The 25,881-nt window shown below is 36.5% G+C and overlaps 2 protein-coding genes across 4 annotated transcripts in view; one reads left to right on the top strand and one right to left on the bottom strand.

Moving 5' to 3' along the window:
* fam162a (family with sequence similarity 162 member A) overlaps nt 1-25,881 on the bottom strand; it is a 155,805-nt gene that overhangs the window by 12,709 nt on the left and 117,215 nt on the right. The window lies entirely within an intron of this gene.
* Nucleotides 19-9,381, top strand: LOC143751853 (uncharacterized). Of its 3 annotated transcripts, none has more exons than XM_077244623.1 (17): nt 19-369; nt 1,062-1,105; nt 1,209-1,273; nt 1,380-1,495; nt 1,584-1,644; nt 1,945-2,146; nt 2,241-2,321; nt 2,574-2,732; nt 2,817-3,256; nt 3,953-4,357; nt 4,533-5,126; nt 5,206-5,818; nt 6,045-6,118; nt 6,367-6,528; nt 7,995-8,155; nt 8,414-8,504; nt 8,589-9,381. In XM_077244623.1, exons 1-17 carry the CDS (start codon nt 361-363, stop codon nt 8,681-8,683), a joined length of 3,372 nt encoding a protein of 1,123 aa, XP_077100738.1. In that variant the 5' UTR covers nt 19-360; the 3' UTR covers nt 8,684-9,381. The 3 variants fall into 3 exon arrangements, with proteins under 3 accessions (XP_077100738.1, XP_077100740.1, XP_077100739.1); XM_077244625.1 differs by having other exon boundaries at nt 21-369; nt 1,043-1,105; XM_077244624.1 differs by having other exon boundaries at nt 39-369; nt 2,005-2,146.

Here is a 25,881-nt window from a genome sequence, read left to right as displayed (position 1 = left end):
TTGCGTGTCCTTCCTCCCGCACAGGAAGAAAATTGAGCGGGAGTATTTGTGTTGTTGTTGTGGGCCAAATACGGTGACGGACTATGAAAGAAATTAATGCCTTTTGTGGGGTATTAACATTTTATGAATTCCTTTCTCTGTTGTTTTGAATGTAAAACTATCATAGATGTAACAGGAATACATTAGCATCGAGACTTTCAAATTGTGTAAACAAAGAAGAGTGTAATGTAATCGGCGAATGGCGGTCAGCTACCAGTAATGAGCATGTTGATGGTGAGACGAAGAACTGGACTATCTGCGGGTTTATGAGCTTCACTGGCCAACACACAGTCTCTGTAACTGGGGGTGGACCTCAACACGATGTCGAAGGTCAGTAACGTTAGTTACGAGTGTAACTTAATGAACAAAATCATCGTTGTTTGTAGCAACCGTCTGTGGGCACAGAGTCTGTCAGTGGCTGCGGTTCAAAACCTAGTGAGTGAGCTCCCTATCTAGACAGCATAAGAAACGAAAATAGATGAAGCGACAATTCAGATGAATATAAAATATCTGTTATATATATATACAGCTAGGACACATTAAATTGATCAAAATCGACAGTAAATATGTTGACATTACTACAAAAGACTTCTATTTCATATGCTATTCGTGTGAACTTGCTATTCATCGAAGAATCCTGAAATGTCACAGTTTTAACATTGACATTTCAACCAGCATAAATGATTTCTAAAGGATCATATGAGACTGGCGTAATGATGCTGAAAATTCAGCTTTGCTATCACAGGAATAAATGACGTTTTATTTTACAGTATATTATAGAAAACAGTTATTTTTAAATTGTAATAATTGTTCGCAAATATTTATTTTTGATCAAATAAATGCAGCCTTGGTGAACATAAGAGGCTTCTTTCAAAACCCCCCACTCTTTTGAATGGTATTAGATAGATAGATAAATAGATAGATATAGGTGTGTCAATTTTATGATAAATGTTAATGTGTTTTTTATTTATGTATTTTTTCCCCTTCATATGAACTTGTGAAGTTTGAATCCATTATTTCAGGTCAAAGCCAAAAAGAAACTGCATTATTCCCAAAAACAGGAAATGTAAGTAATGTGCTGCTTTCAAAACAGCTGTATTGGATTAGATAATATCTTAACAAGCTCAAGTAAGAGGCACATTTCATTACATGTTGCTGCTGATTTTCAGATCCCATTCTAAACTCAAGGATGTCTACACCTTGCCTGACATTGACACTCTCTTCGATGACATTGGTAATTATATTCTTACATTCACCTCATTGCTAAACATCTTTATCTAATTTTTTTGAGCCATTCATTCATTGTATGAAACCATATTCCATGTTGTTGTTACTGGTAGATGCTGACTCTGAACTGGGTTTGCCTATGCTTCCTCCATTGCCCAAAAGCACTGGTGTAAATGGTCAGAAAAAAAGCTCATGTGATCCAAAAAAGATGAAGTCATCATCTAAGAAGGTACACATGGCGTGAATCATCAGAAATCAGTCTGTTCTCATTGCCACAATGTGATGTTGATTGTTAATCAGATGACTCTGATTATCAGGTACACAAGGATTCTTTGATCCAAGAAAATGGCATTCAAGAGGATGAAATAATTGATAGAGGTAACCCTACATCCACAAAAATCTCTTATCAGTTATATTATCGTGAATATAATTTCCTGCTAGTATTGCCGATCATCTTTAAATAATATTTAACATTTAATTAAAAAATAAATTAATTAATTAATAATTTTGTTCATTTAAAACATGTATATATTAAGATATATTAACTAACAAAATGAACTATCTGGGCAAGCAGAAAACATCTTTACTTTTGATCCCTGAAATATAGCTATTTTTTGGTAAAAAAATGTCAGTACATTTCATCACCTTCTTGTCATATTTCTTTCATTCCTCACAAAGAGAGTCCATTTATAGAAATTGCGCCCATAAAGACGTCCAGTCCTATTGCTTTGGCAACAGAGAGGGATGAGTCCGGGGATGGAGTCAGACCTGTGGCTGATCCTCTTCTCTTTGGAGTTGAGGATGAGGAGCCCATTGGTGGAGACTTAAGCAAGGTGTCCTGCATTCAGCAGTCAGAACCGCTGAAGGAATCCCTCTATGGGTATGAATAAAAAGAGTCTGATAGCTGGTATTGTTTGTTTTGTATTGTTTTTTTAATTACCTAACTGTTCCATTATTTTTTTCTGCTCTGAAAGGGATAGCGGGTCTTTGGCATCACCACCAGAAAGGCTTGAATTTAGAAAAACTGCTAAATCAAATAGGGGTTCCTTTTTAAGGTCAGTTATTAATGTATAACAACAGTATTGTACATCTGCATCTTTTTTTTATAATAAGAAATATTACCTTAAATTGTATTTGTTACTATGAAGCTTGCAAAAAACATTAAAACGTCAATGCAAGCCACCCAGTCTTACACCTCTAGAAAAGAGGGAAGACATTGCAATGCTAGTTAACTTAAATTTGTAATTTTAAAACTGAATTGTTCCTGCAGATTTCTTAATGACATCTCCTTCTTTTTTATTATTAAGGGATAAAGATCCTGGTCAGCTTTCTCCTGTTTTGGTTCGGAAGAGTGAACAAATACTTCGGGCGGCAGAGCAATGCAGAAATCAAGTGATGGAGGATCCAGGCAAAGGATTGTCTTTCCAGCAGAAGCTTAAAAAGGCCATGATGCCTAAATCCCCATGGTGAGTTTAAATGTGACGTTCTGAACATAAACCACATGCGCCGTTGTTACTTTCTTGTAACACATTTCTTATTCCATTGATAAGTTCCAGGAAACGAGCAGCAGTTCCAGCTCCTCCACCTGTAGATTTAGAGGAGGACTTCATGATCCTGGACGATGAGGCCCCTGTTCTTTTCATCATCCCTCGGAAGGCAGAGGTCAGCAGGAACAAAAGACCTGTCCCAGCAGACACTGCAAAGGAGAATGTTCTTACAAAGCCACACTCCACAGATCAGCTCCTTCAGAGTGAAGCGGAGACGAAAAATCAGCATGGGACGGATGCTAAAAGAAACAAAGTACAAATAGAGTCTGGTAAACAAAAAGCGAAAGGAAAACATGGAAAAGCTTCAAAAAAGAGTGGTAAAGACTCTGTGACTCATGATGGTGTAGAGGATGGAGCAGACCCTGTAACCGAAGCGCATGAAGACAGGGTTTGTGATCAGACTTCTTCTCAAAATGTACAGGGACACCAAGAAGTACAAGCGGGTAAATCACACTTTTACCAAATCTTTATAATATCATAATCTTAGATTTATTATGTGTAAAATGGCAGTATACTTTAAGTATACAGTATACTTTATTCTTAGTCCAGTGTGTCAAATTTACTTTTTAAAATATTTATTCAACCTTGTCCTGTTTTTGTTGTCAAGTTTTAGTCGACTAAACATCTGGGCATTTTAGTCTACTTTTCGTCAATGAAAACTAAGTCACATTTTGTTCATGCTTCATAATGGTTAAGATGATAATAATGATTATTTTACTTAAAGTCATAATCACAATTCACAATGATTGTTGTCATTTGATACATTTAATTTTTACATTTCATCAGAATTGTTGCACTTTCACCTATAAACACAAACTCGTACACATACTTTATTTCACCTTATCTAGTTTCCTGATTTATTATAGACTTTTTATCATATAAATTAAAATGAACAATTATGTAATCTACGAAAACTTGTCAAATTTGTTGATATGATTACATTCATAAGTGCACAAATACATTTTGGGGATACTGCATTAGTGCATATACTTTATCACTACATTTATATTTACATTCATAAAACATTGATGGAAAAGTATTTATATTATTTATAAAATATTGATAGAAATGGAAGATTATGTGATATATTGAAAAAAGTTTACACGTCTTTATATTTAATATATTGCTTTGTGTGATAGTTACAGGAAAGAAACAGGCAAACAGCAAAGCACCTGAGCCTGCTGAACTTTCTGACAAAGATGAAGCGGATGCAGGTGGCAACCAAGAAATTCCAGTTCCTATGCCTAGAACCACAAAGAAATCCTCAAAATCATCTAAACAGGAGATGTCAGGGTCAAATGCGAAGAAGGAATCCAATAAAGTCACTGCTGCAGTAGCTCTTCACTCCACAAACTCTGTGAAATCCAATCAAAATAGAAAGAACAGCAAAAAGGTGTCACAGCAAAACTGCAAAAATGTCTCTAAGACAAAGAAAAGAACTTCTAAACAACAAATAGAGTTGGAACAGATAGATCCTTCCTGTGATGAGCAAGAGCATGAACCTCCACCTGCCCTCAATGAGCAAGAGGAGGAACAAAGAACAGGTCAGTTCCTCTTGCTTTTAATTAATTATGCTGTGCATTGATAATTATGAAGCAGAATTATGTCATTTTGGTTAGACGGGCATCTAACACTCCAGACTCACAGATTATGCATCCCTGACAACCACCTGTGTTGTGAAAAACTTACAATCTTTTCTGTTTTAATGTTACATTGTAGCTGCGAAAAAACAAACTTCCACCAAGGAAGATGCCGTGGATCCAGCCAAAAAACAGAAGAAAAAAGAAACGCAAAAGCGGGAACCAAAACCAAAGGATCCACCAACAACTGCATCTGACATTTCGTCAGACAGTCCTCTGTTTGCCAAGAGGAAAAGGAAACCTCCAGGAGCATGGTGGCTCTCTAGCCCAAATGAAAGTAACACAGAGCTTCAGCCAACGCAGGTGTTGGGTACGGCACAAGGGCTGAAAGCCAGTACAAAAATGTCAACGAAGCAAGGAGCCACTGTTGATTCTGAGGAAACACAGTCTCTTAGGCCTGCCCAGAGGAATCCGAAGAAACCAAAAACTCACAATGTGTTGAACGGTGTGAAAAAGTTGATTGCAGGTGGTGATGGACATGATACTGGAGCTGAGCAGAAGACCGCTAAGAAAACAGGTGGTCGAAGGAAACCAAAATCTGCAGCCACTCAACCTCAAGTGGCATCACCAGTTCATGTGTCAGGAGAGGAAGTTGGAGCTGGTCCGAATGAGAATGCTGTGGAGATTAGTCCAGAATTCTGTAGTCCTCACAGACTGCACAACGTCCTACCAGGTAAACTCATTCCCAAACAGCTTTTACTTTGTATGATTGAAGTTTTTGAACTAACCCCTTCTTCCGATTAATAAAACAGGTGAAAAGAGAGTGTTTGACTTGGTTTACTCAAGAGAAAATGGCTCTGCACAAAAACCACCTTCCTCTTCTCTTAGAAGACCAGAGAGTTCTGCATCAGACAACTTTCCACAGAAAAGACAAAGAAAAACTCCGTCCAATTGGTGGGAGGCGCCGCAGTCTCAGGAACCAGCTGATGGTCTTCCACCACCTCACAGTCCCTCTCCACAAATGTCCAAACTATCAAAAACTCCTCTTCGTGGTGCATGTAATGAGGAGAGAAATTCAGTAAAATTGCAAAAAACTAAAAATCGCTTAAAAAGAAACATAATCAACACACCAAAGTCAATTAAACGATCTTTGGCCTCAATGAATGCAATTTTTGCCTCTGAAAAAACTGAAAATTTGGTAAAAAGTGGACAAAGGGGCAGAAAACAGGGACGCAGAAACCTTCTTCACTCTCTTGAGGACCAGTCAGATCACTCAAGTGAGAATGTGGCCCAAAGTGATGATCAGCTGCAGGGAAACAGAGGCGCCTCCTTTGGCTTCACCAGTGGTGTTACGGTGGAGCCGCCAGGGACCAGAAACAGAATGAGTGTCCGAGTATCCAGTGGACCCAACACTTTATCTGATGTGTAAGTTGATTTTTACAATGTTATCTGGCCTAAACAAATGCTATTTGCACCCAAGTGTTAATTATAAAGATGCAGATCTGCAGTATATACTGTATATTATATTTCCCTTGTCTAACCCCTGCACCAGACCATTGGGATAAAAATAACTCTTGTGTGGTCAGTGCAAAAAGACACTGTTTAAAATGCTGTGCTTCAGGACTGAGTGTTTTTGCTTTTTTTTGTGCAGTGACGTTGCTTTCAGAAGTGGGCCGTCATCAATGCTTGAGCTCCAGCAACATGATGAAGGGGATGATGATATTGGTGAGAATTCATGTGTGATGTATTTTAAATCTGCAGTGTGTCATTTCTGTGCCACTAAATGGAATTGCAAAATTGGTTTACCAAACACTCCCAAGCGTTCAAAGTCATACGACCAGTTGAGCCAATGTTACTCTGTTGTGCCTCTAAAACAAACAATCATTTGAAAGTTCCACAGAACCATGCGTTTTTACACTTATCAATTTAAGAGCTTTAACAGCCTGATTTATAACTAACTCCTTTTCTTTCAGATTTGCCATCGTCTAGGGTGACATCCCATGTGCGACAGGCTGCACGGGTGTTGGCGCACTGTGATCTCTGTGGGCCTCCGTTGCAGCCTGTTGTCCTGGAAAATGAGGACTGGAACAACCTACATGTGTGGTTCTCTCACTTGTGGCCCCCAGCCTCGAAAAGTAATGACATTACAAACACAAATAAATCAACACGCATGACTATTTTACATATTAGGTGTAGCCATGTTACAGGGACACATTGCCTGAACAGCCTTATGTTGAATGACATATTCATGGGCACGATAGTGACAGGACAGGAGGTTCCCCCTTATTTGGGCCTGAACCTGGAAACTTTGTGGTTGGCTGAGTTGGCTGATTACATAATTACAATCATTAATTAACATACTTGCTTTTTGTTTAACAGTTATTTTTGATTGTCTAAACATTAGAAGCCTTTTGAAATCCAAACAGATTTTTACTTCCAAGTGCTGAAGTAAAAAATGCTGGAAACTAACTAAAATTACAGCTTATTTATATGGGACTTTTACCCATGAGTTGACCCCTTCACTGAGTTGGGAATGTACTTCCATGGAAATATTTGTTTTCTACCACTTAACATATTGTTTTCTTTTCATCAAGATTATTAATGATTTAAATCTTCTATTTGAATATCTAATGGTCAGCAGGGTTTTTTTCATACAGGAAGCATTAAAACATAACAGATAATGAAAAGTGATAGCTTGGTCCACAATTCATTGGACTCCAGACTTCTGTTTACTTGCTTTATGAATATTTACAACATATCTTCCATACTTAAAAGTCGGCATGAAATGGAAGATGCAATAGTCTTTTCTTCCCTATTGTGACATATATATCCAAGTGAATCAGCTTCTCAAACTAGACAAAAATGTAGGGTGGAATTTGATTTTGTCCATCTAGAATTGATTGGATTTATTGGATGGTTCTGGTTTGCTATTGCTGTAATCTCATGTGAAGAGAAGAGATATTGCTATAATTGCGAGGGGAAATTATTTTGAATAAAGATTAAGAGGGCACATTCATTTATATAATTTATGACGAATACTGCAGTGTTTTATAACAAAAAAAGAATGGTCAATTTTGATTTCATGGTGACTTTTGGAATAGCATGACCATAACCATAGATCAATCCATTGATGGTGGCTTACTACCATTGTTCGGTCAATGTAACTATGGTTTTAACAGTTTTCAGCTATAGTATTTCTAAAACACATTTAGAAACTATAACTACAACCAAAAGTATTTTTCCCGAATGGAATTACTACTGTGGCTGTCCAGCTGCTTGATATGTTTGACTTCCTCCACAGCGCATTAAAGTAGAAAATTCTCAGTAGGATTCAAATGTGTCATGCAGTGCACCACACAGATAATTGGTCCTCGCTCGCTGTGAGGTTTGGTGCAAAGCACATTTAATGCTTATCACATAAAACATAAAAGCCCAGGATGTGAGACGAAGACACAATCATTGGGGGCAGTTGTTTGTATTGAATAGAATTACATATTTTTCAGCATGAAAATTTTTGCTTCTTTTCAATGGAAAAAAATGTTTCCTTCTTGTGACTTGATTTATATAGCTCGTTCATGTGCAGGTTTTTTTCCCTTTCTAGACGGACGAGTTATTAGTCCTGATGACTTCCACTGGCACTCCCATGGAGGCCGAGCAATAGGTCACGCGGTTGACCTTCAGAGCCGCTCTTTTTCACACGGAAAGATTCTGCTGGGGTCGTTCATGAAGAAACCCTCACAGGTGGATCATGATATGGTTTCTGTGAGTACTAGAAAGTGTCTTTTTAAAAAAAAAAAAATCTGTTATTTGCATAACCGGAATAGTGTCTTGTAGCCGTTTAATATCTAATTGTAAAAATAAGTTTGTGAGAAGGTTACATGACATGTTTAAAACCCCTTTCTGCCCATTTGACTTTTATCATCCCAAGCTGTCCAGTTTGATCAATAATTCTCTGCAAGTAATTTGTTTACATTTACATTTATATACAATTTTAACCTTACTGTGTTTCTCTTTAATAAGGTATTCAGCCTCATCTCAAGTTGTGTGCGTGTTGATATTGACGGTGTAAAGTCAGTCTACAATTGTGGAGAAGTGTTTATGATACCCTCTGGTGAGTGAAAACTTATTACTAAATATTAATTGCTTGTACATGTGTTCTTGATTTCCTCAATTTTATTTTATTTTTGTGTTACAGGACAAGCGTATAGCATCCACAACCTGTGTCAGGAACCTGCAGTGCTGATTTACCACAGGACACTGTCGATTGATACGACGAGCGGATTGACATGATGTGGCTTCAATTGATTCCTTTGAAATATTCAGCTGCATAATTTTTTTAAAGATAAAATTGTAGATTTTCTTTCAAAAAGTCGTACACGTATAGTTGTCTGGCATAGCTCATAAATGCTAGTTGTTTTTTTGTGTAAATAGCTTAAAGAAAATGACAACATTGAAGAGACAGTAAAACATGATTTTATGATGCTATATAAAAAGCTTTTCAAAACTGTGGTCTTATTAATATACGTGCACAATTCCATGTTTCCTCTCGGAATGCAACTCTAGTTTTTCTGAACAAATGTGTTGGGTGGTCAGCAGGGGTCAGCAGATCCTTTACTGTATTAGATTGCTGTTGCATGTCCAACTTGTTTTTATACTCAGAAGTAGTGCTGTTTATTTAAAAAAAGTGAAATTTGTCCTTCAATTTATTAGTAATCGCCTCAGTTTCCATCAATGTAATCTCGTGTGTGTGATTTAACTGCATTCGTTTTTGTAATATTGATATGAACTTTTCCTCGGCCCAATTTGGGAATGTATTTATGTATAGACCTGCAAGAAACATTTTTTGAATGTTGCTGTGTTTAAAGCTTTTCATTTCTTTGATGTTACATCAATTCTGAAAGAGCAATGAGGCGCAGATGCTGCCATATCACTCTTAATTTTTACAAAGTAAAAATGTATTTGAAAGAAACAAAATGGATACCAACAGTTATCAGATGTTTCAGTTTTTATTTAAATCATCATTAGAGATAGATACTTGAGACTTTCATTCTCATTTTTGTCTAACATTCACTTTTGCCCACCATTTTTTCCCCTGGTCACTCACTCTAAACCCATTTTGTAAAGACCTGGGGACCTTTTATTGTTTAATATTGCAACATGCTTTTCACCTCAGACATGCAGTAAGAACAACATGAAAAATATGAGATGAAATGCCTTAAAACAGCTTTTCATAGCAAATCATGCCACTTTAAACAAGTTTATCCCTTGGTCATAAGACACCACTTAGAATATTTTACGCAAGTGTGATACTGATAACACAAAGACTTTGTTTATAAAGATAATACATTATTTTTGCTTTTAACAGCCACATGGTTCTAGTTAATATGCCCCCATCCTTCTCCGGAGATTTTCAAACCAATATATACAAAAGCCTCTTTCATTGTGTGCCTAAAAAGAGAAATGATTTTTTTTCTACCACGAATTCCAGTAAATTCAGGATCACTTTGTCCAATCAAATCTTTATTGAAGGTTGGAAAAGTTTCAGTTAACCACTAAACCAGTCAGACTTTGTTACAGTTAAATCACTCTCACTTGGAATCATGCTGAAATAACATTAGCTACATGCATCAATAATTCATTATCTTTATCTCGCAAGGCCACCTGTGGATCCAGTCATTCTGCTTTAAGGGAATCATTTTTCCCAGAGGAATGAGTATATCCCTGGAAAAACACATCAGTGAGCTTATTGATGTCAAGAGCAAGAAATGTCAAACCAATGCCTTCATGTGTTAAGTGGAATGACTTTACATATTTCTAAATGACTTTTGGCTAACTGGAAAATGGCAAATGTTTGTATCTTGCTGTTGATGCATACATCTGGTATGCCTGTGTCACTGTAAAGGTCATGCATGGAGACCCACAAGGGTAGCTGAATGAAAAAGGTAAGGTCCAGTACTTCAATGTGCAAAATATTGATTAAAGTTACAATCTGGACTGAGGGCTTTCATGAAGAGCCTCTTGGGTTGGTCTTTTCTCCATGTATTCAGTCTAAATGTAATTAAGGTCCTGAGGAACTCTAAAATTCAATCAAAGATAACTAGCCATGGGCTATAAGGGGAAAACAACTCAAAACTGGTGAGTTTTCAGTATTTTCATAAGCTTGTGGAGGCACTCTAAGCTTAATGCATTAAAACGCTGCAACCCTTTCCCTCGCTTGGTAACATTGATTACTGTGCTCTCACATTTGTGGTGCTAAGTGAATCTGAGTGCAGATGGATGAAGGATGTGGTTCAGGGTAGAGAGAAGCTCTAAAAGGGTACCAGACGCAGGGCGACCGTGAGATGTAAACTCTGGGGGTGAATTATAAATGTGGACGAGGACAAATCACTGCTCCCCAAAGAACATTTCCAAAAAAGTAGAACTTTGGCAGGGTAAAATCCTGATAAATATGAATAAAGGGATCATTAGATGAAACTTTTGCATAGTTTTGTTGTGTTAGCTACATTTTAATTTAGACCCCCCCCCCCCCCCCCCCCTTTATTACCTTTTTTAACCAACTTTGTTAGAACTTTGTTTTAGTTAGACAAGTTAATGGTTTAAAATTATGCATTCCTTTTCTGCATGTCAATGTCAATCAGAACTGAATCTACAAAGGCGCTAATCGCAGTGTGATGGTTTTATGAACAGCAAATTTCTGGCACCGAACGTTATCAAAGGATATCCAGAGTATAATGTAACTTCCTTCCATTGTTGAAACATTTTCACTTGGTGCCGCACACATCTGTTAGCTTTAACTAAACACATTAAAATCAAATCAGCTAAACAATGCGTCTCTTTTACTAAAGCGGTCGCTTTGATCTCGACGGCAGACTTGGCAGCATTGAACAAATCAAGGAAATTCCCAATGTCAGAGACTTATAGCAAGACTGATCTGTTACCCAGATGAATGCTGATTCTTTCTGCTCTTTGTGCTGCAGCTGAAGGAAAAAATCTAATTTGTACCAAAAATGTAATTTTGCTGTTTTTTGGATATAGTTCTTTTTACAGTTTGTTTAAATATACCTGTATGTATGTCAAATTTGTCTCTCATGTTCTGTTGTTCCAGGAAGCTTTAGGCCACAAAACCACAGCAACATCTGACTGAGACTCTTGCTGTGTGACAGAACAATGTTCATGTTAAGAACATGGTCAGCCCTCAGAATAGTTTTGCATTTGCAGGAAATGACCTTGTGTTCTGCAAATCAGATTCTTCTACATCCAAATAATCAATTCGCAAAGGCTTGTTGTCACTGACAAAAGAAAATGGTGTCGTATTGAAATAACAGCAAATTAAGACTTAAATTGTCAGGTTTTTTTATTTTATTTTAAAAAACTTTCTTAAGTCTTTGAGGGGTTATTATGATTTTATCCTGAAAATTGTTGAAAAATCCCACATATCACGAAGTGAAATGTTTATGAATGATTTCTCATCGTTAAACAATGGCTGCATCCGAAATCGTACACTTCCCTATAGTAGCCTATGTGACAAAAGAAGTAGCCTATGTCCAAATTTACAGTACATATAAAAGAGTAGGCAATAAGTAGGCTACTCATATGACTTTTTTTGCAGATATTCTGAAGTGTCCATATGATGAGCACTTACTATCCCATGATGCCACGGAAGAGGATTTATGAATGGCAGTGTGATGCTGGTAGGTCACATGATAATGACAACATGCTTAAATCAGACGCCGAACTTGCTTTGCTGATAAACAATTAAATCTATCATTTTTATACATGCTAGCCTACTTGTTTCAGAATGCTCAAAGAACTTTCAAAAGTATCTCATAATATTTGCAAAATGATCAAATGGAATGTTTCCTTAAAGGCCCATGAAGATCCTTGAAAGGCGCAGCATTATTTAATGTGTTGTAGTAATTTCCATTGAAACAGGAAGACAGCACAGGACATATCAAACAGCTCCTCCCCTTTTAAAAGTAACCAATAGCATTTAGTTTATATCACAACTCAGCGGCCAGAGCCTTTGAGCTCAGTAAAGCCACAGTTTCCTCCTAATCTCCTCTATATCGCTTTAAAATATAGCATTCTGTGCAGATTCAAATGGATCCGATATGCTTTTGGTATGTGCCGACTTGCGCATAAGATCTTTCATAAGACTGAACAAATCAGCCGCAGCTAGAGAGCATTTGATTGGACAGAAAATCTGATGAGAAGCTGAAGTACAGCGTGAAGTCATCAAAATCGTTGATTCATATTGGCGGAAGTGAGAGACTGGAAGTTTTGAATGCTTATATCTTCTAAATGCGAATTTTGTCATTGTTTTGGAGCTCACTAACTTAGATAATAGTAAGGATAACATTCATACTAAAAGCCAAAGAACTTCAATTCTGATTTCATGGGGACTTTAACGTACACTCGCATAACCAAGACATTTTTTTTTGAACGTTCAGAGAACATTCAGAAAAACAGAACATTAGGAAAATGTGCTTAGAACACATTTCTGTTAGCTGGGTACTCCTTCACATTTATGACAGACTTTGATTTGTAGCCTAGCTATATCTAAGTATCAGCAACAGTTTAGGGCTTCAGTATGATAGTCTTGCTCACAAACGTACTGAAACTGTCTGCTTCTCATTTATACTCATTAACTCCAAGAGCGGTGCCGAAAACCGCTCCAGTTCATTGCCCCGTCAATTTGAAAATGTATTCTTGTCAGTCAAGGATTTGAGATCATTTAGCGGCGCATATATTTAATCACAAACTTTCATTTTTCATATATTTTCTGTTTGATATTTGAGGCCACTGGATACTTCGGTCTCTGAATGGATAAATGCTGACTTTGTATTGTAGGATGACAATTGATTTTCTATTGCTGTTAGGTGCAATTGGACCAAAGTGGACATGAGCCTTGTCTTTGTCGATGCAATTGTTGCACCCTATGGTGATGCACAAACTACACCCCTCAATTTCAACCTAGAACTGAAAGGACCCTCCAAGGTTGTATGCAAAATGTTTTTGTTTTTTATCCAGTAGACAAGAAAAAATATTTAAATTCATTTAATAACCTCAGCCAGCTAGCAAGACAGCCTACCCACCTCTTATCGGAAACAAAGTCAATTACTGAGCTACATGCACACATGTATAATTCACTGCATATCATGATTGTGCACAGCAACATTCAACTCCTTAGACACCCAGAGAATGAGAAATGATCACACGTGTTCACAGTCAATAATACAGACATCAAACTGTGCAGATTACAAAAGCTCCAATAATGATTCTCTCTTCACCAAACAGAGGTGGTTATCTAAACTGCCTGGGCTGAAGCTAAACCTTAAAATAAGGTTAATAAGGTTTCTTATTAACTTAAAAATAAGGGGAAAAAAGGAAATAAAATAAAGTAAAAGATCCACTAGCATTTGGTCCATTCTTCAATCAATTGATTTCAACATAAAACTATTCATGAAAATTGACCCTATTTAGTTTCTTAATGCATATTGCTGGTTTTATAAAAGAAGATATTTTGAATGTTTCAACTGTTTTTGTCTGTGCAATGACAGTCAGTGGGGTCCAAAACAACATTGTATGAACATTTTTCATGAAATGAAAATAACTTCTTTTGTATTCCGCAGATGAAAGTCAGTCATATAATTTTTGGAATGACATTGATGCACACATGTTGACAGACTTTTCATTTTTGTCTGAACTCATTCTTTTAAAAAAGCTCTTTTGATTAGCTTGAACAATATATCACTATAATGTGCTAAAAAAAATTGTCAAACAGAGGAAGGAAGGGGGATATAGGGATCTTGCAAGAAATAGGCTACTCTAGCGTTCAAAAGTTTGGGCTCATTAAGATTTCATTTTTAAACAGAATGCATACTTTTATTCAGCTAAGAATAAAAAATATTTTTTTTTTTTTTAAAATGAACTACATTTAAATAGGCTAATGTGTCAATACATCCTTCTTCCAAAACATGTTTTTGTCTTACCCTGATTCAATATAAGCCTATTATAAGTTTTTATATTTTAGACATGACGGGATGGTTTTGTGGGGAATTGTGGACATAGGCCTATGTACTCACCAGTGCGTGTCTTGCCATATCTGTAAATAATAATATAATAATAACCATATTCATCCGCACAGTCACACAGAGCCAAAGCACAACCAAAACAATGTTCTTTCACAAAAAGCATGAGAAAAAGTTGCTAGAGGGCCAAAAGTTACATTAAATTGATAGAAGCGACAGTAAATGCATTTTATAAAGAAAGAATTTACTAAAAATTCTATTTCAAATAAATGCTATTGTTTTGAAATTTCTGCTCATCAAAGAATACTGAAAAAACATATCACGTTTTCCACAAAAATGTATTAAACTGAATTATTTTCAACATTGATAATAAGAAAAATTCAGATTAGAATGATTTCTGAATGATCAAGTGAAAAATAAGACTGGATTGAAGACTGTCAAGTCAGCAGGAATTAAAAAAAATATTACAATAGTTTTAGTTTATTGTAATAATATTTTATTTTTTACTGTATTTTTCATCAAATAAATGTTGCCTTGGTGAGCACAAGAGACAAACAAAATTGCTAGCCAAACTGCTAATTGCTATAAGATTGGGGAACCCTAGCTGTTCCTCAAACTTGCCTGCATTGCATAAGTTTACCCTCTCTGTCTTCAAAGCCTTGTTTCACAAGCTTTGTAAAAAACCACTGTCGCTAACATCCTCCCTTCACACGATTTGTTTTCTGCCTGCTTTTTCTGCCCTACATATGCACTTGTGTCACTGCTATAATCACGCTTACAGCTTCTGTGACTGACAGTGAATTTAAATTCTTATATGTGATATCTCTTTGGTCCCAATTGAGGGTTGGAAAATGTTCACTCATACTCTGGTTTTGCATCCTCAGGCTGAGATGCTGAGAAAACGGATGACAGACTAAACAGCCACTTTCCTGCTTCAATAGCTCTGTCACACACGTGATCGGCACTGATGTACAACCACCCGCAGGGTGAATGACAGAAGGTGTGATCCCGCACCACATATGGGGTGAGACTGTTGAGAGGCTGAGAATTACACATATGTCGGCTTTGTTTGCATGCATTTGGTTCTTAGATTTACTTTTTGATAAGCGTGGTGGCTAATATTGAAAACTGTTTATGCTACATTTATTTGTCTGTGCTTGCTAGAAATTGTTCTCATATACTTAATCCTAGTCAGCAGGTACAGCTAATCCCCTTCTGCGTGGCAGCATGGGAATGAAGTGGGCAGGTGGCAGTAACGTAGACATGCATAAATACCATCACATCTTTCTCTGTTCTTCAGCAATCTGACCTTTCCTGTCTGAAGTCATTTTTGCAGAAAGACAGAAAGCCTGGGGTTTACTACATATATATATATATATATATATATATATATATATATATATATATATATATATATATATATATATATATATATATATATATATATATATATATATACTAGTGCTGGACAATGATTAATCACAATTAATCGCATCCAAAATTAAAGTTTGTGTTTACATAATATATGTGTCTGTATTGTGTATAATTATTTTGTATATATAAATACACACGTATGCATGTATATATTTGAGAAATATTTGCATGTATATACTGTTTATATTCATTCATAATTTATATTATATATAAATATAAAAATTTTATATATAAATAACATTTTCTTAAATATGTACATGCATTTGTGTGTATTTATATATTCAAAATAATTATACACAGTACACACACATATATTATGTTTATATATATATATATATATATATATATATATATATATACACATACACATTTATACAGGGGTTGGACAATGAAACTGAAACAGTTTTCTGGCCAATATAGTGCTGGAGGTTTCACGCCTACATGCGTGGCCTGGTAGACAATCTTTACTGCTTTTACATTCCATCAGTAAGAGCAGAGTGTGAAGTTTGAATTAGCAGAGCAACAGCACAGCTGTACATATAATATTGCAATCCACACAACATAATGAGAGACATATCAGATTTCAAGGACAAATTGTTGGTGTGTGTCTCACTAGCTCATCTTTGACCAGGACATCAAGTCTTTGTGGTGTATCGAGAGCTATGGTATCCAGGGTAGCCTAATGTCGGCATACCCAACACAACTGCAGAATTAAATGCGCTCCTTGACTCTCCTGCTTCCACCAAAACTGTTCTTTAGGAGCTCCACAGAGTCCATATTATTTAGAAATCATTATAATATGCTAATTTGCAGCTTAATAAACATTTTCTATGAATATCAATGTTGAAAACATCGTGTTGCTTAATATTTTTTTGAGGAGATCTTGATAATTTTTTTCAGGATTCTTTGATGAACGGAAAGCATTAATTTGACATATTATTTTTAAAATAACATTATACATATCTTTACTTACATTTTTTGATGAATGTAGTGCATCTTTTTAACGGTAGTTTTCAGAAATGCTTTTTAATATTCTACTGCAAACCTGCTAATCAATATTTTCATATTAACACCCAAGCAGCACATTTCCAGATGCTAGAAGGTTCTTTAATCTGAGAAAGGCTTCTGTCGTCTGAGGTTGCATTGCTGCTTTTGGCCGACAGTCTGAGGCGTTAATTAACAGAGGATTTTTGCATTATTAATAGTGAACAGTCAGTGAAACGACTTTCATTTCCCTTGTGTGAGATATTGCTATAGGGAAGTTTGTTATTACAGAAATCACTAGACACATGAATCATCCGATCGCAAAACTGCTCTGTGTGCTGAAATATTTCTAGTTCCCGCACATTCATATTCACACTAGCGCCTAGTCTATGAAAACCCTTCTTGTAAAGAAAAAATGTCACCATTTATAGGTGCTTTGAAAAATAAATGACATTATGCGGTGACGTGAGCGTCACTATCATGGGTTATTGCAGCCCTATATTTAATTAACAAGTTGCCCAAGGCCTCTGAAAAGTTCAGCCAAGGATATTATTATGAAGATTTCTTGAAAGGAAGTCACAGACTGACAGAACTCATACATTTAAATCATGCAGTCAGCCTTTAAATACAATTAGGTATTGATGGCCTTGGTTGCTTTTCCCTTAAAGTATCGTTTAGTTATATATTTGCAACTTAATAAAACTAACTATGATTTGACCCTCAGTTTGGGAAAAAATGTGGAAACAGGGGGACAGTAATATACACACCCATGGAAGCCTAGCAGACAAGTGGGCATCACTGGGAATAAACATTTAAAATAAGCAACCATCATGTTTATATGTCAAAAATATAATCAGAACATTTAAACATGCAAAGTTATCTAATCTGTCAAGTCATGATGAGCTAAAAAATGCTTGGCATCCATGTAAGGAAGATGTATGGAACATTCGATACTCTTGTATTCTTATTTCTGCATCTGGCATTTGCAATTTTCATTATTCTGATTAGCTAGGATTTCTTGCTAACAATTGTGGTTATTTTTACCGCCATTATTCACATACCCCTATGCACAGCACAAATGTGACCCTGGATGACAAAACCAGTCATATGGGTTATTTTTTTGAAATTGAGATTTATACATCACATGAAAGCTGAATAAGCTTTCCATTAATGTATGTTTTTTTAGGATTGGACAATATTTGGCCGAGATACAGCTATTTGAAAATCTGGAATCTGAGGGTGCAAAAAAATCGAAACATTGAGGAAATCGCCTTTAAAGTTGTCCATTTATGTTAGCGATTGTGCTGCATTCATTCACAAAAATATTTTTTTTATACATTTACGGTAGGACATTTACTAAATATCTTCATGGAACATGATCTTTACTTAATTACAATGATTTTTGGCATAAAAGAAAAATTGATAATTTTGACCCATACAAAGTATTGTTGGCTATTCCCACAAATATACCCGTGTTACTTAAGACAGGTTTTGTGATCCAGGGTCACAAATGATAAACTCACATACAGTAGGTGTGTTTTCTTTTAAAGTTAGGGTAAGCAATTTTTCATAAACACGTTTTTTTATTCTGCAACTCTCTTAACATCCTGATAGCTATCAACATTAGAAGTGGGCTAAATATGAAAACATGTACATTTCTTCTGTGGAAGTCTCAGGACCAAAAAATTGTTTGTCCAATCATTGCATTTGGTCCGATGTCCTACCTGCCTGTCAACATGTATTTCCATACCTCCGCACACCATCCGCACCATCACACGTCATCCGCATGTTCTGTACGGCTATGCAGAGTTGTAGACAGACAGTCACCGAACGCCAAAAAAACCCAGCAGCTGTCATTTGAACCAAAACAATGAGCTTATGCTGCGTTGACGCCACGCCATAACCGAAATTACAAGATGGCAACCCATGACGTTTATGTCCTTAGATACGTTTTACTTTATTAATGTCACAACATTGTCAACATAAACTCTTCAGCACCCTAAAAATGCGATGCCTTCTTTACTTCTATGTTTACGAATTTGTGCATGATGTCACAAGCAGATGCACACCTTGGTCAGAGTTGAATAGATGTGATTAAAGTGTTTACATCCGTAAAAGAACATAAAGTGTTTACATGCCTGTTTATAGCCATTCACGTCTGTATATGCCACATATTTTACTATGATGGTAACTATCATGGTTATGAGCTTAAATGCATCAATTTTGTGTTTACATGATATAAAGTTTAATCACAATATTGCCAATTTACTACTAATTTACAATTTATTACTGCTGTTTTGCCAATATCTTATTACGTTGTTTAATCGCAATCACATAGGTTGTCTCATGAAATCATTTAAGTGTGCTAGTGAGGAACTAGTTGTACTCTGCTGGGAATCAAGACACATATTCTTGATAAATGGAAATTCCTATCCACATTGACAACAGTGTAGTCTTCATTAGCAAAGGGTTTAAAGTCTTTTAGTTAATTTTTTATCCTAAAGTGTTTTTTTAAACTACTTTTAGTGCAAAGCGGTTGAATTTCTTTCAATGCTTAACTGTGCTTCTTGGCCGAGTGCCCTGGTTTAATACAATGTTCGATCTGGGAGCTTTCCAGACTTCTGGACAGAATGTCCATCTCCCCCCTCTCACTGCTGTCGTAAACTAGCCAATTAATGTAAAAGCTTCAGGGATATCATCAATAACACGGCGACATTTTTAACCAGTGTGTGGCACAGGGACGGTTTTAGTGTTGAACAAGAGACACGAGGCTTTAAAACAGAATCTCTGAAAGTGATAAAAGTAACTGTCTATTACGTAAGGCTTTCAGGCTTCAGATGGATATTTACTACTGCTGTTTTGTGTGGCCTGAGGTGTTGTATGTGCATACACATTGTGACTACTAACCGTTAGAGTCTACGCACTACCAATTGTATTCAAAATATCAACACAAAGTGTGCTTGTATATTACATTTTTTTTAATTTACAGTAACAGGGCCAGTGCTTTGAACTGGAAAAAACTAGAAGTCAGCTTTCTGCATGAGGTACTAGAATCCAGGCTCTATTTTGGCTTAATAAGGCCAATGAGATAAACCTTGTCCCAATATGGCACACATGACGCAGGTAGTCCATAATGCCCCTGAGCTACATTAATATGAATTACACATCCTCACAACCCACGGTGCTTATTGTGCAAGTTGCTATTTTATCACCTTTGAGAGTTTTGCACATTTGTTCATCAGGAGGAGCTACTTACTGGAGGAGGCTGAATCTATAAATACAACAGGGGAACCATTTGGTGGTTTAGAGTAATTTTAGCTGCTGCAGACGTTATCTAGTAAACAGTCAGTGATATCAACAGACCTCCCTTTCAGAAAGGTGCTTGTATGGCATCTGGGTTTGTGATATGAAGACATGTCTCTAATGCCATCTGTGATGTGATGAGATTTCAAAGACGAGGAGGCAAAAGAGAGATAAGCAAAAATAGCAGACAAGCTTCATGGAAATGAAAATGTTTTCCCAGATAAATTCGTTTTTATCTTTTTACTCCAAACCTGCCAAGAGTTTACTCTGCATGAGCTTTTATTGATGAGGAACAGAGCTCAGATTTAGAATAACAAAAACATTTGGATGTACTTTTTTTTTAAGACAAAAATACATGATGAATAATTTTAAATTACTGTAGCTGTTTCCAATCTGTTTGGACAAATAATTTGTTGAGTCATCCTCATGTCGGTCACCAGGAAATGTTAGATAGAATCTTTACACTCTTTTCACACAATTAAAATGAATGGTGACCAGGGGCTGAAGGCTCAAGGTCAAAAAGGCGATGTGAAGTGACATAACAGACTGGTGTGTCATAATCATATTATTTTAAGCTATTTTAATTAATTATTCCGCAATAGTTCTCAAATCTATTTTTTGCAATTCGATTATGCATTTGTTAATTGAAATATTCAGTTGAATTGATTGAGTTTAGTTACAAAACACAGTCAAATTTGACTTTTTTTTGTTACCTTAAACCTATTGTGACATTGACTTGGAACATTCTATTTGAATATATAGGCAAATGTAATGGAAGGTTTGAGGGATACGGTGGTGTTTTATTGGTCAGTTCAGTTTGATATACCTCCATAAGTAACATGCTCTGAGCCTTTATCAGGTGCAGTCAGCCTGGACAGAAGATACAGATCCATATATCTCTTCATCTTTTAATCGCTTTGACAGCTAACTTGAGTGATTGCTCAAGGGACTGTGCTCTTTGAAACATGTAAGTCCTATTTTTCCTCCAGCCATTTATAGCTGTTTGGTCTATGACCCTATGATCCCCCTATTAGCTCAAAGACTTTTGTAGCCTATATGTGATGCTGTCCTCTCTCTCTCTCTCTCTCTCTCTCTCTCTCTCTCTCTCTCTCTCTCTCTCTCTCTCTCTCTCTCTGTGTTTGTTTGTGTGTATACAGTATACACAAACACATACACACACAGAGAGAGAGGTCTCCTTCTGCTTGATTATGAATTATTAAACCCAGAAATGTTTATGGGTTGATGCTTCTCCAGAGAATGCACTGTAACTCGAGCCATTTTTGTGAACTTTTTCTGCATTGTTTATACACTTCTGCACATAGAAGAGTTGCCAACCATCCCGTATAATACAGATTCATCCTGTAATACAGAATCAAAGTTTAAGCAAACAGAATTGCATTCTGTATTAAATCAATACGGTATTTGTCCCATATTAAGCTGAGGCAACTGCATTTAAATTAGTTTCATTGGCTGTTTTACATACAACTATCAATGTTAAAAATTACACAATAGAATGTAGACAAGTTGCAAAATGCATGTGGAACTCAAGACACCTTTTAAGCCATTTGAAAATCACTAACATTGGCTGTCACTATATATTTATACAGATGCTGCACTTTTGTTTTTGGCTGTATTTTTGGAAATTATGAAATACAAAGACTTTCAATTGCTTGAGCATTTCATTGGTTTACATTTTTCACTAAATCTGTTCATATGTTAATTCAAATATCTAAAATACTAAGAATTTCAAACTGTAAGTCTTTTCTTCGTGAAATATTTATATACTGTCATTCTCCACTGTTATAATTTGCCTAAGCAGAAGATAAATTAACATGCGTGTAATGGTCTGTGACGCTTAAATATGACATGAGTATTTTTTTTTTTTTTTTACAGCAGATGCAATGGCGTCATACATAAGCAAGTGATGGGATTTAAAATACATTTTAGCACATCATAGCTGCAGGCTCACTGTGTAGCATTTTATTTCTGGGGTAAATTATCACCTGACACAATTGCTTTTCTTGATTCTTAGGTGGAATATGTCATTAAGAAGCTGAGAGTGTCCCTTAATTTTCCTCTGCTGTAAATGGCAACTAATAGAGTGATGTAAGTCTTTCATTTGTTTTATCATTTATTTCTATATGTTAATTTCACATGGAATGCCTTGAAAGACTGGTCAGCACTTAGACACATGCCAATGGTGGAAGAGCACAACAGACATTTAAGACTCTCTGCCAAGGACCACAATCAAATGGAGGCCAAGGAACGCAGACGGTGCTGTTTAATAAACACTAGTGCTGGATACATGTGACCTTCAAACAGCTGATTCACGTGCACACATTCTCGTGATTTGGCGGAACAGCTTGAGGAGAGCACATAAAGACCACCTCTGTTTATGGGGTTGCGCTGTCCCTGCAATAACCTGAGATATACTGCCTTAAATAGTCTGATGAAACACTGGAAAACATGCTTACACAATGTCGAACATACCGAGGATGTCATTGTCTGTATAGATTAATCCATTTGTAAATACTGTAATAAATCAGGTCCGCCAACATGATAACTGATTTTGAGCCCCTCCACCCCATTTAAAGGTCTAGAATAGATCAGCCAGAAATGAATATTCTGTCCCTCATGCATGTCCTGTATGAATTTCTTCTATGGAACCCAAAAGAAGACACGTTGAAAAATGTCCATAGAATGAAAACCAATATTGGTTTAGACCCTATTGACTTTAATTGTAAAGACAGTCTTCAGTAAAGTAATTCACTGTAAAAAAAAGTTGCTGCCTTAAATTTTAAAGGACAATCAACTTGGATGTTTAAAGTCCCCCTGTAGTAAATTTTATCCCTTAAAACACATCTTTGATCACAAAAATTACATATTTAAACTTTTTCCTTGAAAAACAATTCTTCATGCCTTAAAATAGCTTGAATGTAACTCTACACCCTTTCCTCATTTAGTATATGTGGTTCTATGAATATGCAAATTAGCCCCACCTCTACTAACTCACACAAGTTCAGAGATCACACGTTGACCTGATTAGTTACAAGGTAGTTTTGGCGCTTTTCCACTGCATGGTACGCTACGGTTCGGTTCGGTACGGCACGCTTTGGCGCTTTTCCACTGCATGGTACGGTACCGCTCGGCTCGGCACGGCTCACTTGTGGCGCTTTTCCACTGCATGGTACGGTACGGTACGGCTCGCTTTAAATGATACCATCTCTGTTGAGGTTCCAAGCGTACCGTACCGATACTAAAATAGACGTGGAAGCACTGTAGATCACTGATTGGTCAGACAGACAGAATCGTCACTACCAGCGTCATTGTATTTTCGAGACATCAAACCCGCTAGATTTAAATAGCCAGTAACAGCCTCCAATGTTTTAAAACTACTTGCTTGAAGAAAAAAAAACTTCCAAAAAAGAAATGGCTGAATCATGGACAGTGGATGAGAAGCGCAGACGTTCCTCTTGTTAGTTGCCGAGGAGCGGATAAACTATAACGATCAATCATAATCCCACCCACTTTGAAGCGGTAGGCTACTAACTGCAGTGGAAAAGCAACCGAGCTAAAGCGAACCGAGCCGTGCCGCGCCGAGTCGTACCACGCAGTGGAAAAGCGAAGCGAGCCGAACCGTACCATGCAGTGGAAAAGCGAAGCGAGCCGAACCGTACCACGCAGTGGAAAAGCGAAGCGAGCCGAACCGTACCATGCAGTGGAAAAGCGCCATTTGTGATTTCAGAACAGCCTGGTCTCATTGTTAATACGTAGGTATTCATTTTTGCTGGAAAAATAAGCACCACCATCTTAAAGTAACACCAGGTAACTTTTCAACCTTCATAATATATTTCCAAGTCTCTTGTGATGGTACATCGACTTACAATACGTTGAATGACACGTCTGCCATAGCCTGACGGGGTCTGTAGCCTTTTTAATCGTACTTTTAAACTTTGGGTTTCGGGTAGTAACCGGCGAACAAAGAGAACTACAAAACTCGACTGCTTTACGGTATATACGTCACTTCCACCACCACCCCCACTTCCTTAAAATCGCAGGGCTGTCAAGTGTCACGCATTGAGCGTGACAGTAACTCATTTCGGTCTTTTGTCACGCTCTCCCGCCACACATTGTATTTCTCACGCTGGAAAACTATTTGTAATATATTTAATATGCCGCAGCGCCCAAAACTCTGGCCGCGCCGCTCTCACTGTGGAACAGGCATGAATTCAAGCGCGTCTCCTCTGGTGTTGCTCGTCTGGTGTTGTTAGCCAATCAGAAAATAGCACTATTGTATCTGGGTAACATTTAACGCAACAACCAATGACACCGCGTAGTCTGGGGTGTTTTTTTGTCTGCCTGACTTTGTTACGGAAGCTATCTTATCCTCCGTTTATCTTCATGAATCAGGTAATGATTATTTGTCTTGCCTCAAGCTATAATGCAAATTGATTTGTAAAATTTGCAGATTTATTTATGGTAGCTTGATAGTATAATATTGACGATATATGGTTATTATCTACCACTCAAACATTGCATTGAAGTATCATATAGATTCAGTAAAACGGTAACCAATAGACTAGGCTACTATAATGACACTGGCTTGTAAACGTGATCATCGCGATCATTTGTCGTTAGAAAAAAAATAAAACCCATGAAATTATATTCATATGACATGCTGAAATATATGCCACTTTACCTGGGATGAAGACATTTCACACGCGACGCAAGCAGAACACCTGCATGTGACCTCCTCCTACAGTGTTCAGGGCTATCATGGTTGTCAACAAATGCACGATGACAGAGTTTACGTCAGTAGTAGAGGACAATACTGTTTTCCAACTGTAGGGGGACCCCGAGAGCAAAAGTTACCTGGTGTTACTTTAAGAAAAATTTATTAGTCGGAAAGAAATCTGAAGGAGGTTTTGAAATGCTAGATTATGTAGACATGAACAATACTGTTAAGATTAATTGGATCAAAAGGTGTATTATTTATACTGATTCAATTTGGTCGTTTATTCCACATAATATTTTTAAGAGGGTCGGTGGTCTTAAATTTCTTTTAACTTGCAATTTTGTACCATCTAAATTTCATGAGCAAGCACTCTTGGCCTTGAAATTGTGCTTTGTGCATAATTTCTCTCCTCACAGAATGAAAATGTGGAACAACGAATTGATTACAGTTAAAGGCAAGAGTTTATTTTTTGAGAAATGGTTGGATCACGGGTTAATGTATTTAAGTGATTTATTTGATTCATCTTTAAAAATTCACTCTTATGATTCTTTTTTGTCCAAATTCAATTTTCCTATAAAATTTATAGAATTTTCTGAAGTAATTAAAGCTATTCCTTCTGGGCTTATTAATTTAATGTGCAGCCATATAACTTATTATACAATTATAAATAAAGATTACGATCACCTTATAAATGGTAAATATATTTTTGATAAAAAATGTACCAACAAAGATATAAGACTAGTATTTAACGAACAAAAGAGAGTTAAGTTACTCCAAGAGGGAAATTTTACTGGGATTCCATTTTAAGAGATGTTAATTGGAGAAAAGCATGGCTGCTACCTTACAAATTTTGTATTTCTAACAAAGTAAGAGAAATTCACCTGAAGATCTTACACAAAATATATCCAACTTATATGTGGCTTTCTAATTGTATGGATATTGGGAAAGACTGTTCCTTTTGTAACAACTGTGAGGAGTCTTTAAATCATCTGTTTGTTGAT

The sequence above is a fragment of the Siphateles boraxobius genome, unplaced genomic scaffold (assembly GCF_051911475.1).
Source record: "Siphateles boraxobius isolate OS27281-9 unplaced genomic scaffold, OSU_SipBor_1 26, whole genome shotgun sequence".
Classification (NCBI taxonomy): Eukaryota; Metazoa; Chordata; class Actinopteri; order Cypriniformes; family Leuciscidae; genus Siphateles; species Siphateles boraxobius.
Note: the sequence above shows the minus strand (reverse complement) of the source record. Positions and strands in the feature narration are given on the sequence as shown.

Coding starts and splice junctions, on each gene's coding strand:
- LOC143751853 (XM_077244623.1), top strand. Junction 2,733..2,816: donor ATGATGCCTAAATCCCCATG/GTGAGTTTAAAT, acceptor TCCATTGATAAG/TTCCAGGAAACGAGCAGCAG. Junction 8,156..8,413: donor TGGATCATGATATGGTTTCT/GTGAGTACTAGA, acceptor CTCTTTAATAAG/GTATTCAGCCTCATCTCAAG.